This window comes from Ailuropoda melanoleuca, chromosome 2, assembly GCF_002007445.2.
Source record: "Ailuropoda melanoleuca isolate Jingjing chromosome 2, ASM200744v2, whole genome shotgun sequence".
NCBI lineage: Eukaryota > Metazoa > Chordata > Mammalia > Carnivora > Ursidae > Ailuropoda > Ailuropoda melanoleuca.
Window position 1 is genome coordinate 170226415 of NC_048219.1, and position 22641 is coordinate 170249055.

Sequence of the window (22641 nt, forward strand, 5' to 3'; positions counted from 1 at the left end):
ATCACTAACGTTCCCATTAGTAATATTAGTCTAATTTGGAAGCTGGTTCCTAGCCAGCCATGAAAATAAGTTAAGGATTTGCAGAATGCAAGCCAAGGAATCTTGACCCATGTTTCATAGGTGCAATGCCTCAAAATTTGGGGCAAAATTATATAAAGTCTTAGACATTTGTCGATAGTTCTGTGTGATTTGATTTTGTCTGTTGATGGCAGTGACCCTGGTTGAAAAGTCTGCAACTCCCAACGATATAACCTATTACACCTAATAGGGAACGACAATAGAGTCACGTCAATCAATGACTTTGCCAAGGTGAAGTGGAAGGGAATGGTGCTTGAGACTGATACATAGTCATGGGAAGCACCAGTGTGAGCAAGTTTAAATGGGAATCCAATTTTTATAGGGCAACACCAGGTATAGGTGACATTGATTTTTGTTGTTAGGGCCATAAGGAAAGCTCAATCCCAAAGTACATGGCCTCAGGCAAAATTGGGATCCTAAGCATAATTTTTTGTGGGTTTTTGTGAGCTGTATGAAGGCCAAAAGCACACCTGTCGGGATAGAGCAAAAAATGCCAGTAATGTTTATTAGTGAGGGTTGGTACAAATCCTATCCAGAGGATCCCCTAATTAGAACAGTTTTTTGAAATCTCAGGAGCTTGGTGTAATGGGAGTGTTGAAGTGAGTTGGACTATTTCTTGGCTGGTCCACCTTCACCAGTAAAGGGAACTCAGAACTATGTGGGTAGGATATGCGTATAGCAGGAGGATTGTGGTAGGTCTGTGGATGGTAGACCCTCACAATTGCAGGCATTTAAACTCAGTGCTGCCTTTTCTGAGAGTTGAGTGTAAACATTGCTTGTATCGGAATGACTTTGGGGAAGACAGGTTGTTTGGGCTTTGGCTTTAAACATGTGGGTCTTCAGGTTGATAGGCAAAGAATCAGTGGTTGGTGGGGTCGTGAAAAGTCTTGTGATGCAGTAGCTTTAGAAAGTTGGGTTGGTGAGGTGAAGGCGTGTGATGAAGAATGTATGGTAGCAGTCAGGAGCTAACAAGAGTCAGCGGAGATCTGTAGCACTACACAGTCTTGTGAATGGAAAATTGAACATGTCAGGGTAGTAGTATTAGAGGGTACATTTCAAGTGATAGCCATGAACATATATTGTTTATGATCCCATGTGCATGTTTTTTGTGTGCTTCGCTTCCCTCCATGCATGTCATCCTTGTTCTTCTCTGCCTAAACAGATCCTAGCCATCTCTCCAGGCTGAGCTCAAGTTTGTGCTTAACCATGGTACTGGAGGGTGAATTTTGAGAGATATCGTAAAGATACGGGTTTATGATTCCATTGTTTATCTTAATGATCCCACGTTTACTAGCATAGCTTTGCAGTGACTTCGAGTTTGAAGGCAGGATAAGATATAGCAGGGTCCTAGGTGAAGCGAACTGCCAGGTCCCAGAAATAGACATTCAGTGGGTGATACTGTTGCAAACAATCCCGGAGAAGTTCAGGGTCAGGAGTCCGGGAAGATGGCATAAGTGTGAAGCGATGCAACTGGGCTGAGTCCAAGGGATAATTTTGAATAAGAGCTTGAGCAGGAGGTAAGGTCGCGTTGAGCTGTGAACTCGTGTGCCGGCAGGGGCGACGCCTCCCGCAGTGAGGTCCTCTCCAGCAGCGAGCCAAAATTCTTTCCGAGAAGTCAGTAAGTCCTTGGTAGCCCGGCTCATTTATTTTGATGCCAGGAAGCCATGCGGGGCTGTCAGGTGGGGGGATCGTCCGTCTGTTCTCAGGCCTGTGGTGGCTTGAAGTAAAATTGTTTAGGCGAACCCAAGTTCAAATGGCAAGCCGCCCCTCAAATTTTGAAGAAAAAACAACTCCAGTTTTGACTCTAGTTTGCTTCTCACTATATAGTCCCCCAGAAGGGATCCTGAAGTCCATTTAGTTGCAAACAGTGTAAATGGCGTTTCTGAGGCTACAGACTTCCTCCGTGTCCCCGGAGAGGGCTCCTGCTCCAGAGCCCATTGCCAAAATTTGTTTCTCCTCTGTCTAATGTCTTTCATTTGAATTTTAATCTAGCTATGATTTTAAGTGGAGAAAATTCAGAAGACTCATAAACCATAACATGATAAGTACACGGTGACAAATGTCACCCTCCCCGTTTCTCACCACCTCATTTTTGCCGTAACTGATTTTATTATTTCCTGAGTTTCATTTCAGAGTTTTTTTTTAAAAAAGATTTTATTTATTTATTAGACAGAGAGAGACAGCGAGAGAGGGAACACAAACAGGGAGAGTGGGGGAGGGAGAAGCAGGCTTCCTGCTGAGCAGGGAGCCTGAAGCAGGGCTCATCCCAGGACCCTGAGATCTTGACCTGAGCCGAAGGCAGACGCTTAACGACTGAGCCACCCGCTCACCCCCATTTCAGATTTTTTTTTTTTTTGGAAATATAAATTTCTATCCCAAGATCTCCCTTTCTTACACAAAAACTTATTATGCTTTGCTGTTTTCACCTAATATATTCCAGAGGTCTTTCTAAATAATGTTTGAATGTCATCAATTAATTTTTAAAAACAGGGTCTATGGGGGGCGCCTAGGTGGCACAGCGGTTAAGCGTCTGCCTTCGGCTCAGGGCGTGATCCCGGCGTTGTGGGATCTTCTGCTGTGGGCCTGCTTCTTCCTCTCCTACTCCCCCTGCTTGTGTTCCCTCTCTCTCTGGCTGTCTCTATCTCTGTCAAATAAATAAATAAAATCTTTAAAAAAATAAAAATAAAAACAGGGTCTATGGAATTCATATTAGCTTCTAAATTTGTTCTTATAGCAACTATATTTAAGTGGAATAATTCCATATTGTTGCAAGTCGACCAATGAAAACTATCAAGAGATTTTTTTTTAAAGGTTTTACTTATTTATTTGAGAGAGAGAAAGAGAGAGCACAAGCGGGGGAGGGGCAGGGGAAGAGGGAAAAGCAGACTCCCTGCTGAGCAGGCAGCCTGATGAAGAGCATGATCCTAGGACCCCCAGATCATGACCCGGGTCAAAGGCAAATGCTTAACTGAGCCACCCAGGTGCCCCAACAATTGGGAGTTTAAATAGAAGGAAAGGCTCGAAAATATAGTTTTCGTATTGATGACTTCGTCTTATAAAAACCAATAGTAATTATTTTTTATAATGTTTGAGTTAATAAATAGTAAATTTTTAAAAGTAATACTCAGTTGAGCGGCTGACCCTTGGTTTCAGTTCAGGGCAAGATCCTCGTGGTCCTGAGACCAAGCCAGGTCCTGAGACCAAGTCAGGCTCTGTGCCCCACAGGGAGTCCGCTTCATATTCTCTCTCCCTACAGCTCGTGTGTGTGCTCTCTTTCAAATTAGTAAGTAAAATCTTAAAAAATAAAATAAATAAAAAAGAAAAAAAAACTATGTCTAACTCTGCCTATTGATGTCTTCGTGTAAAGATGTATTACGGTGTATCCACAGAACCTAAAAGTGGGAAGGAGTTGGGTTGATTAGATTGAAGCAAGAATAGAATGGGAAGAGTGTAACAATGAAGTTCAGTCTCATTGCGCATAGTTTTAAGCTGATACGGAGGAACCTGTGATGATTTTAGAGCTGTGGTCGCCTGTCCTGCTGCCGCTCTTTGCCCACATCTCCTCCGGACAAACAGAAGCAACTATTATAAAAATTTTTTATCGTCTTTAGTTCTGATGGATCATCTGTATGTTTAGTTAAAAATAGGCACATATTGGGATGCCTGGGTGGTGCAGACGGTTGGGCTTCTGACTCTTGGTTTCGGCTCAGGTTGTGAACTCAGGGTCATGAGATGGAGCCCTGTGTCCAGCTGATGCTCAGCACAGAGTTCGGAGTTCGCTTGGGATTCTCTCTCCCTCTCCCTCTGTGCTCTCTCTCTTTCTCAAATAAATCAATAGATCTTAAAAAAAAATAGGTTTATATTGCTCCGTAGTGCTTTACTGACTTCAACCATTATTAAATTCTTGTATGATGGATGAGGATTAAACTCATCTGTATGATCTCTCCCTGCACTCTTCTCCCCACAGCGCGATCCCCCGCCATGCTCCACCATGCACCTCTGCAGCTCTAAGCTACACACTTGCTCTTGTATTCCTTTTTCAAAACCTCTTTGTTCCTTCTCGTTCCAACTCCCATCCTGCCTTCTACCTTTCAAATGAAGTCAGAGATGGGGACTATCTTAAAGGGAAGAATCAAGAATAAGACAAAGTGAATAGTGGGGCGCCTGGGTGGCACAGCGGTTAAGCGTCTACCTTCGGCTCAGGGCGTGATCCCGGTGTTCTGGGATCGAGCCCCACATCAGGCTCCTCCGCTATGAGCCTGCTTCTTCCTCTCCCACTCCCCCTGCTTGTGTTCCCTCTCTCGCTGGCTGTGTCTATCTCTGTCGAATAAATAAATAAAGTCTTTAAAAAAAAAGACAAAGTGAATAGAGATATTTTATAATCATTCTTATTAATTTTTAGATTATGATTTGGATGGGGCATGTGAATGAATCCTTTTCAATAAAAGATTATGTTATATTCTTTATATACTCTTTATAAAAATGCCAGGCTAGGGGCACCTGGCTGGCTCAGTCGGGAGAGCATGAGACTCTTGATCTCAGGGTCATGAGCTCAAGTCCCAGCGTGGAGTCTACTTTAAAAAAAAAAAAAAGCCAGGCTAATGATGGGTACAAGCTTCATAATGATATCACCTATGAATCGGTAGATGTGGACTAAGAGAAATTTAGGGGAAAATAAACCGAACTCTGAACTGACAGAATCTAAATTCTTTTAGGGTTCAGGAATGAGATCTAGGTTTTCCATTTTCCCTTTTTCCTTAAGACATTAGCCTAATGTTAGCTTGAACAGCTTACAAAACACAGGCACAATTGGAATGATTTCTGATATAAAATAACAGTTTTTATTCTTCCTTTGAAGAAAGAATGTGAAATAACACATATATAGGATCTTTTTTCACCCTGGAGAAGGAATGGAGTACATACAAACCCAACCTTGATTTTTAGTGTCCTTTAAATAAATATTTGCTGATTGGGTTCAGGTCTATAACGGGTTAATAAAAGATTGTGGGGAACTGAACAATTTTAAAGCTTAACCTTATAGATAATTAAGCTCTGCCAGAGAAGTGCCCATTGCCAGTAGCCAGAAATCTAGGCTGGAAGGACTGCTAATCTGATGTAGGATGACACTGTCTTGAATTTTATATGATAGTATCATGCTGAAAACAAAAATGCTGTCAACTAAAGCACATTGATTTTTGATAATTTAGTATTTTTATTTCCTACATAGTGAAATAGCCCTTTCAGACTTAGGTTTGGTATGTATCAATCTTGCACACGCATATAAAGGGAAATGTAAGTAAGATTGGTTAAGGGATTTCAAAAACTTCTTTACATGCAGAGCCCAGCTTTTTAAAATTTATTATTATTTCCTTATTTTTAAAAGATTTACTTATTTATTTATTTGCGAGACAGAGATTGACACAGAGAGCACAAGCAGGGGAAGCAGCAGGCAGAGGGAGAAGCAGACTCCCTGCTGAGCTGGGAGCCGACCTGGGGCTCTATCCCAGGACCTGGAGATCATGACCTGAGCGGAAGGCAGACACTTAATCAACTGAGCCACCAGACATCCCTGGAACCCAACTTTTCTAAGTCACTTTTTGAATCAATTGTTGATGCCTGTGGTTTTCCATACAGTATTGTCTTCGGTGCCATCAGAAGTGTTGGTGATGCATCAAGTCTTAAAAGAGTGCTCTCCTATTGAATCTAGAATTTTTTTCCCAAGGAGCTGATCCTATTCCTCAGGTTGCGATGCTGGCATTTTCTGATCTAACCAGAAGAGGTCAATGGGTGGGTTTCCCAGTAACATACAGGACCCATTTTTTTTCTTCAATGATTTTATTTTTGACCAAAAATTAGAGGGGTTGTAATTGACAAACCATACCATCAGAAATAATACCTAAGCCATTTCACTTTTTCGGCGTGTGTGTGTTAGCCTTATCTAACTGTTCAGATGTAGGTTTCTAAAATGCATTAAGAACTGATGTACTTGGTGAGTAACTCGGGGCTCTTAGAAGTCTAAGCTCTTTCGGCCAGTCCCATCTCTTTTTTATGTGCTGAAGGAAATCGCTTTCTGGTCCTAGGAAAATCTGTTCTTTTTTCCTAGAAAAAGCTCTCCTCAAGTTTAAGAGACTGCTATGCCTGTTGATTTCCTCCTTTGAGGGTTGTGGGTTTTATTAAACAATGCACTTAACTCAGTGGAAATAAGGACAATGCGAAAAGCTACCTCCAAGTTTCTGCATGTGGAGGTGATGACAACTAGGTTAATACAGCCACCTGACCAGTACTATTAAGAGAACAGTTTGGAAAATGCACCCTGATTTTGGAGATGTGAAAGTGTGAAAAATGTGTGTCTTCGCATCTGTGAAATACATTATGTCGTGGTGGCTGGGTTAATGTATAATAGGTTTTCTTTCACCATTTCCAAGGCTGGGATGTGGAAAGAGCTTGTCTTATTGGAAATCAGTATTTTTTTGGTGTGTTAAAAAAATCTAAATAGGGTTATAAACTAAATAGTTGCAATAGCCCAGGTTTAAAATAGCAGAAAGATGTCCTGGGCAAGGCAAGAGCAGAGTAATACACAAAGAATGGAAACTATGGTTGCAAAAGCAATGGAGAATTTGAAAAAAAGGGACAAAGTCCCTAAGCTTATAAAAAAAAATGTAATGATAATTACAGCAAGAGCCAGAGAACAAGGTAGCTCCTTCTAAGATAATTTTTACCTAAAACAGAAACTCTCCCATTGGAGGCTCTCCATTTTAGCGATGATTATTTCCCTTATCACAGATTTTAATGGATTCAGGTTTGTGTCGCCCATTACAGTCCGCTGTTTTGGCACAGCACCACGTTCGCAGTGGGGGTACAGAATACCATAGAATGACTGAGGGGGTTTTGGTTAATATTTGTAACCCTTTCGTGTGCTGGGGAGGTCTTTCAATACCTAACGTCCTGCAGCCTCAGTTTTCTCCTTTGTCGAAAGGGAAGAGTAGGATTCCTAGTCGGGTCCTCTCAAGGCTTGCCCTGAGCCTGAAGCGCAAGAACGCTTGCAGAAACCTGGCACACCGTGCAGAGCACGAAGTAAGCTCTCATTAAACAGCAGCTTTTGTCTGCTGCAGCTCACTGCGGCAAACACACGCAAACGGCGCCAACGCCGAGCCCTCTCCGCCGCATTTGCTTTTCTCCGGTTCCTATGTGGCTGCGAATTGGCAAAGCAGTTCCTCTCTGGGCCCTCAAATGCTAAAACCTTGGTGTCTGCCTGGCGTCCCGAGTCCGCCGTGAGCCCAGTCATTTTGGTTAGAACAGGTTTGATTTTCCAAGCTCCCGAGTGGGGCCCTGACCCCGGAGGAAGTGTTCGCTTTAGGAGCGCGCCCACCGGTCCTCGGCCTGCGCCCAGGCCCGGAAGGAATCCTGGAGGCCTCCGCGGAGGTGAGAACCGCGCCGCAGAGCACCGCGGCAGGCGCGGGCGGGGCGGGCCGAGCCGAGGCGGCGCGCAGCCGGGGCGACGCCCGCGGGCTCTGTGCGCGCGGCCGGGGGTGGGGCCTGCTCGCCTCGCGCCCCCGGCGCCTTCTTCCTCCCGAGGGACGGCCGGACCGCTCGCCCGGCTCCTGCGCCCGCCTCGCAGGTCCTCCTCGGCTTCTCGTCTCTCCACTCCCTTTCTGCACCTCCTGCGGGAGGCACCTCCGGCGTCTCCGGGCCCGGATCGAGGTGGCTGGGGCGTGGGGTGGAGGTGGGGCGCAGGCTGCCTTGTGCTTCTGTCGGGGGCCCTGGGTCGGAGGGGCCCGCGGACAAGGCCTTGGGCTAGGCGGTGGGAAGGGGGCTGTCCGCGGAGGTCGGATTTGGGGCTTTGTACCCGCGGGGACTTGCGGGGGCACCTGTGGGGCCGAGATCCGGAGCCACCTGTCCACAAATCCCCTTCCCCCAGTGCCCTGCGCTGTGTCCTGCTGTCCCCAGACCTAGGCCTTTATCAGTCTCTGATGATTGGAATTTATTTTGGAAGCGTTAGATTTTTGTGTGAAAGATCGTTTTACTATTGTCGTGCAACAGTTGTGTAAATCTGGGCAGATTACGCCGTCGTTATTACGTGCTCCTGAGAAGGCCCTTTGCCGCTCCTAACATTTTCCGTCGCGATGATTTTGGCAGCGCCGGGAAGAAATGCATAACGAGATGCTAGCTCTCAAGGAACTAAAACGTTTTTTTACCCCCAGAATAGAATTGTATTTATTTGTTTTACAGCAGTTATATACTATCAGGGGAAAAAAATAAACCCACTGAAAAAGTCCATAGCAATTTCATCCTCAAGGGAGTCAGTATTAACAATTTGGGGTACGTAAACGCATATTCGTGTTACATAAAGGGGGATACTAATGTAATATGCCTTTTTTGCTTGATGCGTTGTGGCTTTTTTCGTATCAGTGCATAAACGTCTTTCCACTGCCTTCTTAACTTGCACTGATTTGGACCCAAAGCCTGGAAGGCAAGAATTTTCTTCTTCTCCCTGCACCTTGGCCAGTGGCCAACCTTAGTAAAACTCGTTAGAGATTTGACAAAGTATCACCGCAATGGCCAAGATATTGGATAGAAAAAAGCTGAATTCAGGGTAACAGCCATCTTCTGTAAAATATTGTCTGTTCTGCTTAATAATGTGAGGCAGTGTTTTTTTCAATTGCAGTTTTCATCCATTAGTGAATTGTGAAATTAATTTTGTGGATCATAGCTAGCACTTGAAATTAACGAAATAAGATGGCATAGAAAATACCAGGATGCGTTACATGTAGTGAGGATATTTTCTAAGCTTTGTTTTAACTGCGTGTGTGTGTGTTGGGGGGGCTGGTGCGTGTGTGGGATGCATGCGTGTGAGTGTGGCGTTGCATGTGTGACTGCGTGTGTGTGCTGGGTTGTGATATAAAATGTATTTCTTCCTCCGTGCCATGCTAATTAAGTTTGAAGGTCCCTAATCCAAGGTACTGTCAACACTCATCTCAGAATGGGAGCAATGATGCAGTTAAGCTAAATGTTATCTTTACTCTTTTCTTTGGAATATGTGACAGCGTTTATGGCAGCAAATTACATTCCTAACTATTTGTTTTCACGTAATATTAAAACAATCAATTAGCATTCTTGAAAATACAGAGACAAGAGTTTCATGGAAGTGAAGAGGTTAAGAGCATAAACTGCTCAGATTGACCTAGGGTCCAATCCCCGCTACACTGTTCATTGGTGTGTGACCTGGAACCAGATACTGCTTCTCTCTAAACCTCAGTTTCCTGATTTGTAAAGTAGGAGTTCCCGGGACACCAATTTCATAAGGCTTTTTGCTATTCAGCTGGGATAATATGTATGAAATTGTTGACATAGTGCCTAGCCCAGATTAAGTATTCACTAAAAGTTAACCATTATTATTTTATTAAGACTGAATGGAGGGTCCAGGATAATGCTTGTCACCAGATGCATAAGACGGATAATCCAAAGAAGTGGGAAGTTGAAAATGAGTTAATGTCGTAAGGAAAGGGACACTGAATTAAAATGGTCTTTTTATTTCATTTGGCCATTGTTTTGTGATCGCTCCCCAACTGTTTTCCTATTGCTAGACAGGTAATTTAGATGATCTTATTCAATAAACCAAAAGCCTTTCTGTTGTCTTTTTAAATTTAATATTAAGTTGGTGTCTCTCTTGTTAGGCAGTTGATAAATATTTCCCATAGGGATTCTGGATTTTGTTAGCTCTTATTTCAAAATACCGCAGTCGGCTTGGGAAACACACACTACAACTCTGAACTCATTTCAGTAGCGTGTTTTTCTCTGCAGTGGGTACAGATCTCAGGTGTGCAAGAAATAGTCCAAAAAAATGCAATTTTGAGACATTTATGTTGAAGTCACCACAGGCAGTTCAGAGGTCTTTGTTCACGGCCCCCATCGGTTTATGCAGTTTTAAGTGTTCCATAAACAAATGAAATAGAATGTAAGCATTATCTTTTTGTATAGCATTATTATTTTTATAAAAAATAAATTGAATCCTTTGCACTCAAAAAAAAAAAAAAACGCCATTGCAAGAGTACTTAATTGGGTGTGACAACTGTAGAAGGTTGGGGGAAGTCTTAAATGTTAATCGTAATACTGCTCTCAGTTTTAGAAATGTCTTAAGTTCTTGTTCTATTTTAGAGGACCGAAGTGAAAATTCGTTGATGGTAAATTATGATGTGGTTTATGAAAATATGAAAAAAATATGACTTGGAACTCTAGCTGACCTAGCCACAAAAAGCCTCAGTGAAACCAAAAAGCTTAACTTGACCTTAAATCAAATATACATATATTTGTGTATCTTAGGTTAGACAAAATATTGATGATGTATGTCTGTGTTTTTAAAATCCTCTTACTAATTTTTAAATAGTTAACTCACCGACTGCTAGCTCTTATCTTGTCAGATAAGAGGGCTTTTGTCTTACACGGGTAAAATGCTGTGCAATATTAAAGATTCTGTTTTGGAATCGTATATAATATCATATAGAGGTGCTCATCACATATGGTTAAGTGAGAGGAAGCTATAGAATAGACTGTGCAGGACCATTCCATTTTTGTAAAAACATGTTTAGAACAAAGAATATATGGTGAATATTAATGGTGGGTAGTGGGATTATGACTGATTTTTATGCTCTTCGTTTTTTTAATTGTACCATAATAAAAATTTTCGTAATAAAAATTAATAAAAGTAATTTTTTAAAGAAAAAAATTAATGTGTGTTTTCCTAATTTGCAAGCATAAATGAGACTAAGTCTTTGCTCTAATATTGATCCTTTGAATTTGGATATTTTGGATATTAACTAATTCTCCAGTATTCAGGAAAATGGTGCTGAATATTTTAACTTACCCTGTGAAAAGCTCCTTTGAAGAGGGAAGAACCATTGTCCCAGAATTTTCTTAAATTCTGTTCCAAAATTTTCTTAAGGCTCTCCACATACTGCTTTTCAAAAAAATATCCACACTGCCTAAACATGTAGTCTAAATTCTCAAGTTTTCTTTTAAATACAATCATGTTGAAACTGAATCTACTTTTCTTGCTTTTTTGCCCCTTAAATTTTTAAGTGAAATCTTAGCTCCAGCTGAACTTGTCAGTTTACTATCTCTAAATGTACCTTCGCTTTCTTGCTTTTGTGCTTTTGCTTCTTTGTTACTTGGAATATTTTTTCCTGATCTTTCTTTTAGCAAATCCTACCCATATTCCAATGTCTGGTTGAAAAACCATACCCACTGTGGCATTTCGCCACTTATTTGTGCATTTCTCAGATACCGCCTGGTATTTTGCATTCATTTCCTAATGCCATTTAAAACTTCTTGAGAGCAAGAAGGCTTGTCTCTTTCTATCCATTAAAGCTTCTAGCTTGGAACTCTGCACAGGGTAGGCGCTAAATATTTATTCTTTGATAATACAATGCTGTCACCAACTCTTTTGAATCCAAGTGTTGGAATTTTTTGTTAACCAGTGATTCTGAGTAAGGGACAACATACTGCCAACAATAATGTGGAAGAATAAGAAAAACTGATAATTTGGCTTAATTGTCAATTGATAGAGATAGATGATAAAGAATTGACAGGGTTTTTCATTGAAACTAACACAGGAGCAGAGTTGTGTGGTTAGTCCAGGACCCAAAGTTATTTTCATGTAAATATTTCTTTCAAACATTTCCCCCGAAAATTCTCATAGGGGGTTAGAGCATCTTTGTTCTTAACCTTACCAGAGACCCAGTTCATTCTTTTGCAGCTGCTTGTTCCCGGAACCCAGAGATGTGAAATACATGATGGTGGGTTATACTGGTGGGCCGTCACAGTTACTCTGCTCCAGAGCATCTTAGCAGGTCATGTGGGATTCAGTAAGTCAGAGTATGTAAAGTGCTTTGTGTTCAAAAGTTAATCTCTTTTTCTCCCATCGAAACATAATTGTGCTATTTTTCAGGCTTATCTATGACTTGGGGGTACTTACTTGGCCAGTGGTAGATACTTAGGGGGCTTATCTTTTTTTTTTTTTAATTGCTTTAATTTACAGATGTTTGCCAGGACTAATACAGCTGATGTAATACCTGCTCTTTCCTGCTCAAGGTAGGTGATTTGTTACTTTATGAAAATACCCCGTACCGGTAGAATTCAGAATTGGTATTAAAAGACCCATTCGGTCATGAAAAGTAATATAATCCCAGACCCCAAAGAAATGATCCCTTTAATAAGTAAGAACTTTATTAGTACATAAAAAATGACGACTTCTGTAATTGCTTCAGCCTATCTCATAACCACCTTAGAGCATTTTAAATACGCGTAATGTGCCTGTGCCTGGCTCCCCGCCAGGCGATTTTGATTCAGTAGGTTTTTCAGGTGGGGTTCCTAGCATGCAAAGTTTTAAAAATGCCCATCCGGTGCTTCTGAGTCATTTTAGTTCAGCATGTATGTGACACGAGATGATAGAAATGTTTTAGAAATGTCATATAGTAATGCAGAATGGGAATGGGAAATAAAAATGGGAAGTGAAGGCTGTAAGTGTTGCAAATCAGAAAAAAAAGGAGTTCAATTTTGTGTGTGATATTAGACTCATACTTTAATTTTGCCTTTCATTCAATGATTGTTTTAAGTATATTTTGAATAAAGCTCTAAAAAGTTTCTTACTTTATGATTTTCAAAGTTCAGGTTTAGGTGCTAGGGCTCTCTCAGCCTGAAAACTGCCATATCTATAAATACAGCTAAAGCTTGTTTCATTTTGTTGCCTCAGGTTAATAAATGAAGTAAAGTAATGGAAAAACCAAATTTTAAGGAAGTCAATTTTTATATACTCTCTATTTCAGAGGCTGGTTTTAATTGATTTATTTTCCCCATAAGCGTGGAAGTCAGAAAGTCAGAGTCTCTCATAATTAGGCGTAACAGGTAAGTGAATGTTATGGTAGCATTTTGATTTAATAAAGCTCTTCTGTTTTCATTGATTTTTAGGGCTGTGATTTCATTTTTAAAGGTTGATTTTAATGAGTAAACTTTTTGTGTTGCAGGATCATCTTATCAGAAATACTCAACACATTATAGGATCATTCTGTTACATATTCTCCAACAGACAAGAATGTTTAAAATAATTAGAATTAAAACTTGATGAATTTATTTCTTACAATTCTGTTTTCACTTTAACAAAACACAGCCAAAAAACTGAAATTGTATTTATTACTTAAAATAATCGTTAATTGTCAACACTTTGTGTCACTGAGTAAATTGGCTGTGTATCAAAATTACTTGGGGAATTAAAAAAATTCTGAATTTTAGGCTCTGTCTCAGCCCTACTAAGTCAGAATTTTGGGGAATGATTTTGATACTTAGCCTGACTTGTGAACCACTGCAGTATGTAATGTTGAAGGGTTATAGTTTTAAGGGGTAGGACCTTGGTAACTTTTTTATTTGTAGAGAAGTCTCATTTCATTGATTGGGAAAAATTCCTCGTATTTAATTTGCATTATGTGGTTGTCAGAAGAGAAGTGTCTTGTGTTTCAGACACGAATTATTTGTTATTTTGATTTTTAGCAACTCTGTCAGATAGTTTATTTTAAAATCTGCCCGTTTGTGGATTAAGCGGAAAGTACATGCATATTCTTTTTTTTTTTTTTAAAGATTTTATTTATTTATGTGACAGAGATAGACAGCCAGCGAGAGAGGGAACACAAGCAGGGGGAGTGGGAGAGGAAGAAGCAGGCTCCTAGCGGAGGAGCCTGATGTGGGACTCGATCCCGGAACGCCGGGATCACGCCCTGAGCCGAAGGCAGACGCTCAACGACTGCGCCACCCAGGCGCCCCAATACATGCATATTCTTATGACAGAATTAGACGTTAGGTGTAACAGGGAGTCTGCTTCTCCCTTTGCAGCTCCCCCTGCTTGTGCTCGCACTCTCTCTTTCTCTGTCAAATAAATAAATCTTTAAAGAGAGAGAGAGAGAGAGAGAGAAGAAGATGCCCAGCCTTCCTATCTACTCCAGGGTCACTGATGTATTCAGTAGCTCATGGCAGCCTTATGGAATTTCATAATTATTAGGAATAAGAGTGGGTCGGACTCAGGAATGCATTTCTGTTCTCTGATACTATCAGCTTTGCTCATGGTAGTAATGAATGATTGTGTTTTTGCCATTTCTCTCGTTTTCAGTGTGAGTATTCCGGGACAGTAGCCGCTTGACCGGTTACTCACCATGCAGAGCAGACAAGGGTACTGCAGCTATTGCTGCGTGCGCTATAACAGCCTGGAACAGGTGAGTGCGCCCTGCTGATGGGCTCCTACCTCAGAAGACCTCGTTTGTTTAACACATTCAGTTCATTTATTCATCCGCTGAACAGATCATGTTGTGAATCTTCTAGTTGGTAGACACTGTTTAGGGTTCCCAGCTTATGACTCTGAACAGATCCAGGTCCCCTTTTTCATGAAGCTTACTTTGTTGTGTGGTAAGACAGAAAATAAATAGTTATATAAGTGTGGGTACAGAATATGTCAGATTCAGATAAATGTTATGAGGAAAATAAGAGAGTGCAGTTTTAGCAAGGGTGGCCAGGCGAGGTGAAGGAAGTGACATTTGAGTTGAGATTTGAACGAAGTGTGGGATGCAGGCATGCCTGTCTCTGGGGGAAGAATTTCTAGGTAGAGGGGAGAGAGAACAAAGACGCCAAGGCAGAGGGTGGGTAGGGTGCTAACCCGAAGCCAGCAGCCAACCGACCACGGTGCGGGTCAGGTGGAGGGCGGATGTTAAGTGAGAGGTGAAGAATTCAGAGGATTAGATTCTAGAAGACATTACAGAATAAGGGAAGGACTTTGAAGTGTGTGCTTTCATGCACAAATGTTTTACGTTTTGCTATAGTTAAATGTAGCTTTTCCCCCCTCCTATTTTTGCTTGTGTTTTTGGTGTCATAAAAGATTGCCTAATCTGAGGTCATGAAGATTAATGCCTTGTATTTTCCTCTAAGAATTTTATAGTTTTTGTTCTTACATTTAGGTCTTTGGTTCCTTTTCAGGGAATTTTTTTTTATACATTGTGATTTTAATTGCCTCCTAAAAGCCCTGTCTCCAATGACAGTCACATTGGGAGTTAGAACTTCAACATAGGAATTTGGGCAGGTTGGGGGGGGCTCAATTCAGTCTTGAACAATTATATTGATTTGAGTTTTAGCTGTTAAACCAATTTTTTCATCCCTGGACTAAATCCCAGTTGGTCATGGTGTTTAATCCTTTTGTATGTTGCTGGATTTGGTTTGCCAGCATTTTGTGGAGGATTTTTACATCTGTATTCATAAGGGATATTGTCTGTAGCTTTCTTTTCTTGTGAGTCTTTGGTTTTGGTATTGAGGTTTCACAGAATGAGTTGAGTGGTGCTCCTTTCTTTTCTTTTTGCTGGAAGCGTTCGTAAAGCATTATATATGGACATTTTGAAATAAGTATTCATGGTAATAGTAGCTGTAGTCTTCTGACCGGGATTATTAACTTGGAAGAGTCTCAAGGTTTTCTTCAGGGTCTAAGCTGAGGAATTGTGTCATAGGTGAAGTAGTAATATAACAAAGCTCTGCCTCTTAGTGCTAAACCATTTTATCTGATATCAAAGACCAGTTGTAATACGTAAAAGTTCAGCTGTTCAGTGGCATTTGTTTTGTTTAATTGTCAACAGTCATCATTTAAATTCATACTAAGGAAAAGTTTCTATTGTGATTTCCACATCTCTGCCTTTTTACAAAAAACATACTTTCTGAGGCTGGTTATAAACAAGAGGCAGCAGGTGATAAATCTCAAAGCTTTCTTCAGTGTTTCTGTCACGATTGATAAATTATAGCATCACTTGACTGGAAGATTATTTGTTGAACCTTTGATATGAATAAAACCTACTCAATCTTTAAGTACAAGCTCTATTCAGTAAGCATTCAGTCTAACTTTTTTCTTAAGGTTTAAAATAATTTTTAGATCTTTGGATACTCATGCATTAAACAAAAAAGACTGTTGATGATAGTCGAAGTAATTTGTGCTACATATAAAGGCTTAAATAAATAAGAAAATGGGTAAATTTCATGGCTTTGGAGAACTTGTAAGGCAGTGGAGAAATATAGGACGCCACACAGAAACGATGGAAACCAAAAGATAGACTACAGCTACCCTCTTAGAATTCTGTGCTTAAGAAATACTTCCTTGAGGGGCGCCTGGGTGGCACAGCGGTTAGGCGTCTGCCTTCGGCTCAGGGCGTGATCCCGGCGTTGTGGGATCGAGCCCCACATCAGGCTCCTCCGCTGGGAGCCTGCTTCTTCCTCTCCCACTCCCCCTGCTTGTGTTCCCTCTCTCGCTGGCTGTCTCTCTCTNCTCTGTCGAAAAAAATAAAAAAAAAAAAAAAAAAGAAATACTTCTTTGAAAAAAAAGGTGAAATAGAAATATTTTCAGAAAACAAAAATTAAGGGAATTTGTCAGCAGCAGACACTTTACTAAAGGAAATCCTAGAAAGAGTTCTTCAGATAGAAGGAAAATGATTCCACTTGGAAGCCCAGAGAGATGGGAAGGCATGAAGATCAACGGAAAGGTGGTAGGTGATCTAAATGAATAGTATCTTGTACGAGCGATTAACAACAATGGCATGGAAACTGGAAAGAGTGAATCAAGTTAAGTCCTTGCTCAAGAAGAGAGTAAAAGTAACAAGTAATTTTAGATCTTGGTAGGTCAGGGCTGCTTGTTATAATCTGTTACCACTAATAGACTAGAAAAAGAGCCTAGCTTATAACTAACTGCCAAGTTAACAGAAAGGGAAAACTTGGAATAATAAAAAGCAATCCACAAGAAGGCAAGAAAGAAGAGAAATAGGGACATCGGATAGGCAAGAATAATAAAAAAACAGTTTAAAAATAAAAACAAAGATTAAATCCAAATATGCCTGTAGAATATTAAGTGAAAATAGACTTGGTGTTTGTATTAAAAACTACATTTAATATTTTATTGGAGATTGTAGCCAGGGAAATAAGGAAAGGAAAAGAAATTAAAACAGCTAAGATTAGATAAAAAGAAACAAAACTGTTATTTGTACACAGTGTGATTGTGGACACACAAAATCCTAAAGATATCTAGGTAAACTGTTAAAATTGATAAGTGAGTTTATTTTTAAATTTTTTTGGTAAGTGAGTTTAAAAAGCTTCTTGGGCCACATAAAAAGAAATTGTATTTTTATATCCAACGCCACACAGAAAATGAGATTTAAAAAAGATGCTTATTACAACAGCATCAAAGAAAATCAACTCTTCGGGAATAAATATAACAAAATACGTATAAGTCTTTTATATACAAAAGTATAAACATAAAGAGAAATTAAAGAAAAATTAAATAATTGGTGTGATATATCGTGTTCATTGATTGAGAAAATCAGTATTATAAACATGTCATTTCTTCCCAAACGTATATATTGATTCAATGAAATTCCAAACAAAATTCCAGAAAAATTCTGTGTTTAATGAAAATTAAGCCAATTCTAAAAATATGTATGTATATGCAAAAGGCTAAGAAGAACCAGGATAATTTTGAAGAAGAACAAAGTCAGAAATAGTAAATATCCAAATTTACTACTAAACTACAGTCTTTAAGACAATGGTTCAAAGTTAGAAAGATTATGGAAATCAGGAACTCCAGAAACAGAGATGTGGATATTTGATTTATGACAAATGTGTTGCTAAAGAATGGTGAGGACAGGACTTTCTTTGTAAATGGTACTTGGTCAATTGGCTATCCATATGGAGAAAAAGAAATGAAATTCTATTACTAAATCATCCTGGATACAAAAGTCAGTTCCAGGTAGATGTAAATATTGTAGGTAAAACAATAAAGCTTCTAGAAATCAATAGAAAATCTCCCATGATTTTGAGGTAGGGAGAGCTTTCTTAAACTGGTAACAGAAAGCACCGACAAAGAAAAAAAAGTTGGTAAATTGGACTGCAGTTAAGAAGCAATGAGAGGAGCGCCTGGGTGGCACAGCGGTTAAGCGTCTGCCTTCGGCTCAGGGCGTGATCCCGGCGTTCTGGGATCGAGCCCCACATCAGGCTCCTCCGCTATGAGCCTGCTTCTTCCTCTCCCACTCCCCCTGCTTGTGTTCCCTCTCTCTCTGGCTGTCTCTATTTCTGTCAAATAAATAAATAAAATCTTTAAAAAAAAAAAAAGAAGCAATGAGAGGTGATTAAGAAAGTGGAAATGTGCCCCGAAAGCTATGGATTTACGTGTGTGTGTGTGCCTCATGCGTGCGCACACACACACAAACACACAAATAAGCTTGCTGAACACCCCACCCAAAAGAAAAGAAAGTGAAAAGGTAAGCCAGAGAATGATACTTGAAACGCATGTAATTGAACCAAAGAGCTCATGTCCAGAATAAATAATTTCTGCAATTCATTAAAAAAAAAAAAAGAACATGCACTTGAAAAACCGGAAGAGACTTGGACACACTGTAAAAGAAGATATCCAGGTGGCCAGAAAAATGAAAAGCTATCACAAGAATTGCAGATTAAAGCAACAGTGATCTAACATGAACCCCCCTCTTTAGTAGCTAAAATTAAGAGACTGACAATGGCAAGTGTTGGTGAGGAGAGAGAGGAATGGAAACTATGCTACGTTGCTGGGGAGGGTACAAATCGGTACAGCCACTTTGGAAGACTAGTCAACAGAGGGTACTAAAGCTGAGCACGTGCAAACCTCACGACCCAGAAGTTCCACCCTGAGTAATATGCTCCACACAAACGCATGCACGTGGGCGCCAAAAGTCACATATGAGAAGGTATTTTGCAGCCTAATTTGTAACAGCCGTGAGCTGCGAATGACACAAATATCCATCAAGAATGGAATGAATAAATAATATATGCTATATTCATATGATGGGATACTATACAGAAATTAAAACGAACGGACTACAGCTAATATGGTCAGGTATTACAGATGTGGAGTGAAAGAAGATGAGTGTAAGAGTATATACATTGTATGGCTACACTTATATGAACTTAGAAACTTTCATACCTAATCTATATTGTTAAAATTTAGATAACAGTTAATTTGGGAGAAGAGGAAAGGAATATTAGATTGATATGAGATACTAGAGGGTTTCTGAATGCTCATTAGTTTTTCATGGATAGACAGTTGTAGACGTGTTTATTTTGTGATAATTTATTGAGCTATACATTTGTGCACTTATCTTTATGTAAATGTCAATTCAGAAAATTTAAAGAAACTGACACTCTCTGGGATGTATAGTGTGGTGTTTTCTGTGGCTTGTGTCAGTGCAAAAGTTCTCCATTCATGTTGCCTTTGTAAAATTTTTACTGAGGCAGAGAGAGGACGAGGTTGGATATTAATTGAACCTTTGTTTCCTTGAACATTTGTTTCCTTCATGAACCAGGCAGGCTAGGGAACTGGACAGTAGGGAGCTTTGAGGCCAGAGGACCTTGGGACTGTCATAATTTAGATTGTTACTGGGGCTAAGATAGCAGCAGAGTAGACCCCTGAAGTCAACGTGGAAGGAGAGAATTCCAGGGGTTGTTATAGTGGGAATGTGGTTTAAGTTCTCTTGGCATCTTTACTATGATATTTACAATATGACTTTCCCCAGGTATTGTTAAATGAAAACATGCTATTAAATTGTTGTAAATAACTCATGATTTTGGTCTATTTTCTTCCATTGATTTGTCTGTACATTTTATTTTATTGTATTTTATTTTATTTTTGTTTGTACGTTTTAAAACCACAGTTTCAGGTAAAAGCATACGTGTGATTTTTGCATCCCCCATTTTTCTCTCAATATCTAACATTTCTCCATGTTATGTAGAATTTTTCATATTATTTTAGACAGCTGCATAGTATTACATGTTATAGATTATGTTATAGATCATGTTATAGATTTTACTGTTAGACACTTTGGAGATTTCCAGTTTTTTTGTGTGTTGTAGTTAAGCTGTGATAAGCATCGGTTTTTTTGCATAAATCATCCACATTTAAGAGGATTTCCTTAGGAGAGATTTGGAGAAACGTAATTATTATATCCAAGGGAAAGATACTTCTGTGGTTTTTAGATACCCATTTTAGAATTGCTTTGCAGAAAGGCTCTATCAATTTATACTTCTACCAGCAGTATCTAAATGAATCCATTTGTGAAACTCTCACTCCTAATGAGTATTACCTGTTTAAAACTATTTAGTGTATTTTTTCTCTTTAATAGCATATGTCCAGTGCTCAGCACAGATACTTGACCACACAGAATCGACAGCGGATGGGCACCACTAGCCTGATGGAGCGTTTCTTGCAGGACGTGCTCCGGCACCACCCGTATCATTCTCAAGAAAGCAGGTAAAGAGGTTGAGTGGAATTCTGTTAGGACAGAGTTATTGTATGTTACAGTCAATGTTTGTGTGGACTTTCTAGTACTTCTTAAATGAATCTTTTCATTAAGGAATGTAAAGTGAAATTTTATAGTAACTTCTCTTTGCTGTTATTTAAAGATCTTTTCTAGCTTAAATAAGAAATTTTACTATAAAAGATATGAATCACACCAGGCTTCTTTCTAAATAAAAGTCTTAGGTCAATAAATAGTTATACATCATTAAGGTGTTCTATTAAATATGCCATAAGATTCAGCAGGGGAAGATGCTGGGGGCAAATGGGAAAGGACAAGCTGGTGACTGCCGCAGAGTAAGTAAAAACCAAGTCAGTTCCACCTTCTCTGAATTATTCGCTGACTGGGTAGAAGAGATATCAATTAGAATTGGCTTTTTAAAGATCTGTCAGTGTCTTGATAGCCTTCTCTTGTATCAATGTTTTGGTTATTTTAATAAAAATAAATATTTGATAACATTTAAGAGTTAATGTCCTGTGTCAAGGAAAACATTGCTAGAAGATTAGATTAAGTACTGTGTGCAGGTCTGCAGCTATAGCTTATGAGATAAAGCAAAACAAATTATTAGGATATCTGTGCAGAATGGTTGAGATAAGCACCGGCAGTGGAAAAAGGATAAACTTCTTGAGTGCTTTGCTGTTGCAAGTCGCAACCCAGAATTTAGCAAATGGGGAAAAAGTTTAAAATGGGAAAAAAGTTTAAAAAATAAATGTTCTTTCTTAGCTGTTGGAAAGATAGACTATTTTGGGGTCAGTATAAATTTCCAGTTTATAGCTTGTATAAGCAATGCTTCCCCAGACATATTTGTACATGCAGCTGTTTCTGTGGTGTAGAGTCCTCGAACTTGAACTTCCGGGCCAAAGTTTCTGGGGCTTAAAAAATATTTTTTATTTTTTAAACTTTCATTTTGGAATAATTTCAGGTTTACAGAAAAGTCGCAAAACTGGTACAAGGAATTCTTGTATCACTTTCCGCTGACTTCTTCAGATGTTAAATCTAAAATAATGACAGTACAATGACCAAATCCATGAAATTACATGGATGCCATACTGTTCATAGACCTTATTCAGATTTTGTCCGTTGTCTTACTAATACCCTTTTGCTGGGACCAGGGTTCAGTCCAGATTCACACGTGGCATTTCGTTGCCCCATCTCCTCAGACGCCCTTAATCAGGAACAGTTCCTCAGTCTTTGCTTTCAAGCCTTGGACACTGCTGGCCAGTTATTTTGTAGGATCTCCCCAAATTGGGGTATGCCTGACATTTTCTCATGATTAAACTTAGATTATGCATTTGGAACAAGAATAAATTAAAATTGATGTTGTGCCCTTCTCAGTGTATTAAAGAGACCCGTGATGTTGCCATGTCTCCTGGCTGGTGATGTTAACTTGGATCACTTAATTAAGGTGGCTTCTCTACTATAATGTTACTCTTTTCCCCGTTATAATTAATAAGACTTGTGGAGAAGTACTTTGAGGCTATGTAAATAAATACCGTTTCTCATGTTATTTCCACCCACTTATTGTGTTAATTATGATTCTTCCCTGAAACAGTTATTATGTATATTAATTAGCCTTCATAAAGAAGAGCTTTCTTGTTCTCTCACTTATTCGAGTATCTATTTATACCATTATATACTCATGGCTGTGTCTTCTGTGGGTTTTAATCCTTCACTGTTATTTATTTTGTTGCTCAGGTTGTGTGTGGAACTTTAAAGTTCTTGAGAGACTTCCTAGAAGGCTTTGCCAATTTATATACAATTTATATAACATCCATACACACCAGTAGTCTGTGAGCCTGCTCATTTTCTGTCGCTCTTCCTAACACTGGGATTAGCAACTTCCCCCCCCAATAACATAATAGACCGAAAAAGGGTATCCCTTCATTAGCCTTTATTTACTTAAGAATAAAAGAGAACATCTCTTTATATACGTTTATTAGCCATATGTTTATTTTATGGATTGTAGATGTCTGGTTTTCTATTGAATTGTTTATATATTTTGGATTTGTATGCAATATTTATAGAAAATAAATATATTTTATTTGTATTTTAAGTATGTTATAATTATTTTCCAGGCATCTGTCATGTGTCTTTCATCTGTGTGTATTGTCTTACTGTATAGAAATTAAACATTTTGACGTAATTAGGTGTAAGGGGAATTTTCCTTTATGGCTTCTTT

At 39.4% G+C, this 22641-nt stretch overlaps 1 protein-coding gene across 4 annotated transcripts in view; it reads left to right on the forward strand.

Annotated features, from left to right (window-relative positions):
* The first annotated feature begins 7434 nt into the window (after positions 1–7434).
* The window catches only part of ZDBF2 (zinc finger DBF-type containing 2), a 30647-nt gene continuing 15440 nt past the window's right edge, over positions 7435–22641 (forward strand). Inside the window, exons 1-6 of one of the 4 annotated variants that reach the window (XM_034655053.1) lie at positions 7765–7779; positions 8308–8397; positions 12113–12165; positions 12900–12978; positions 14231–14333; positions 20289–20416. In XM_034655053.1, the coding sequence (XP_034510944.1) occupies positions 14274–14333; positions 20289–20416 (188 nt within the window). In that variant the 5' untranslated portion in view covers positions 7765–7779; positions 8308–8397; positions 12113–12165; positions 12900–12978; positions 14231–14273. Of the gene's footprint in view, positions 7501–7622; positions 7780–8307; positions 8398–12112; positions 12166–12899; positions 12979–14230; positions 14334–16574; positions 16629–20288; positions 20417–22641 lie in introns of those variants that run through there. The other 3 variants (XM_034655051.1, XM_034655052.1, XM_019801011.2) reach the window with 3 other exon arrangements.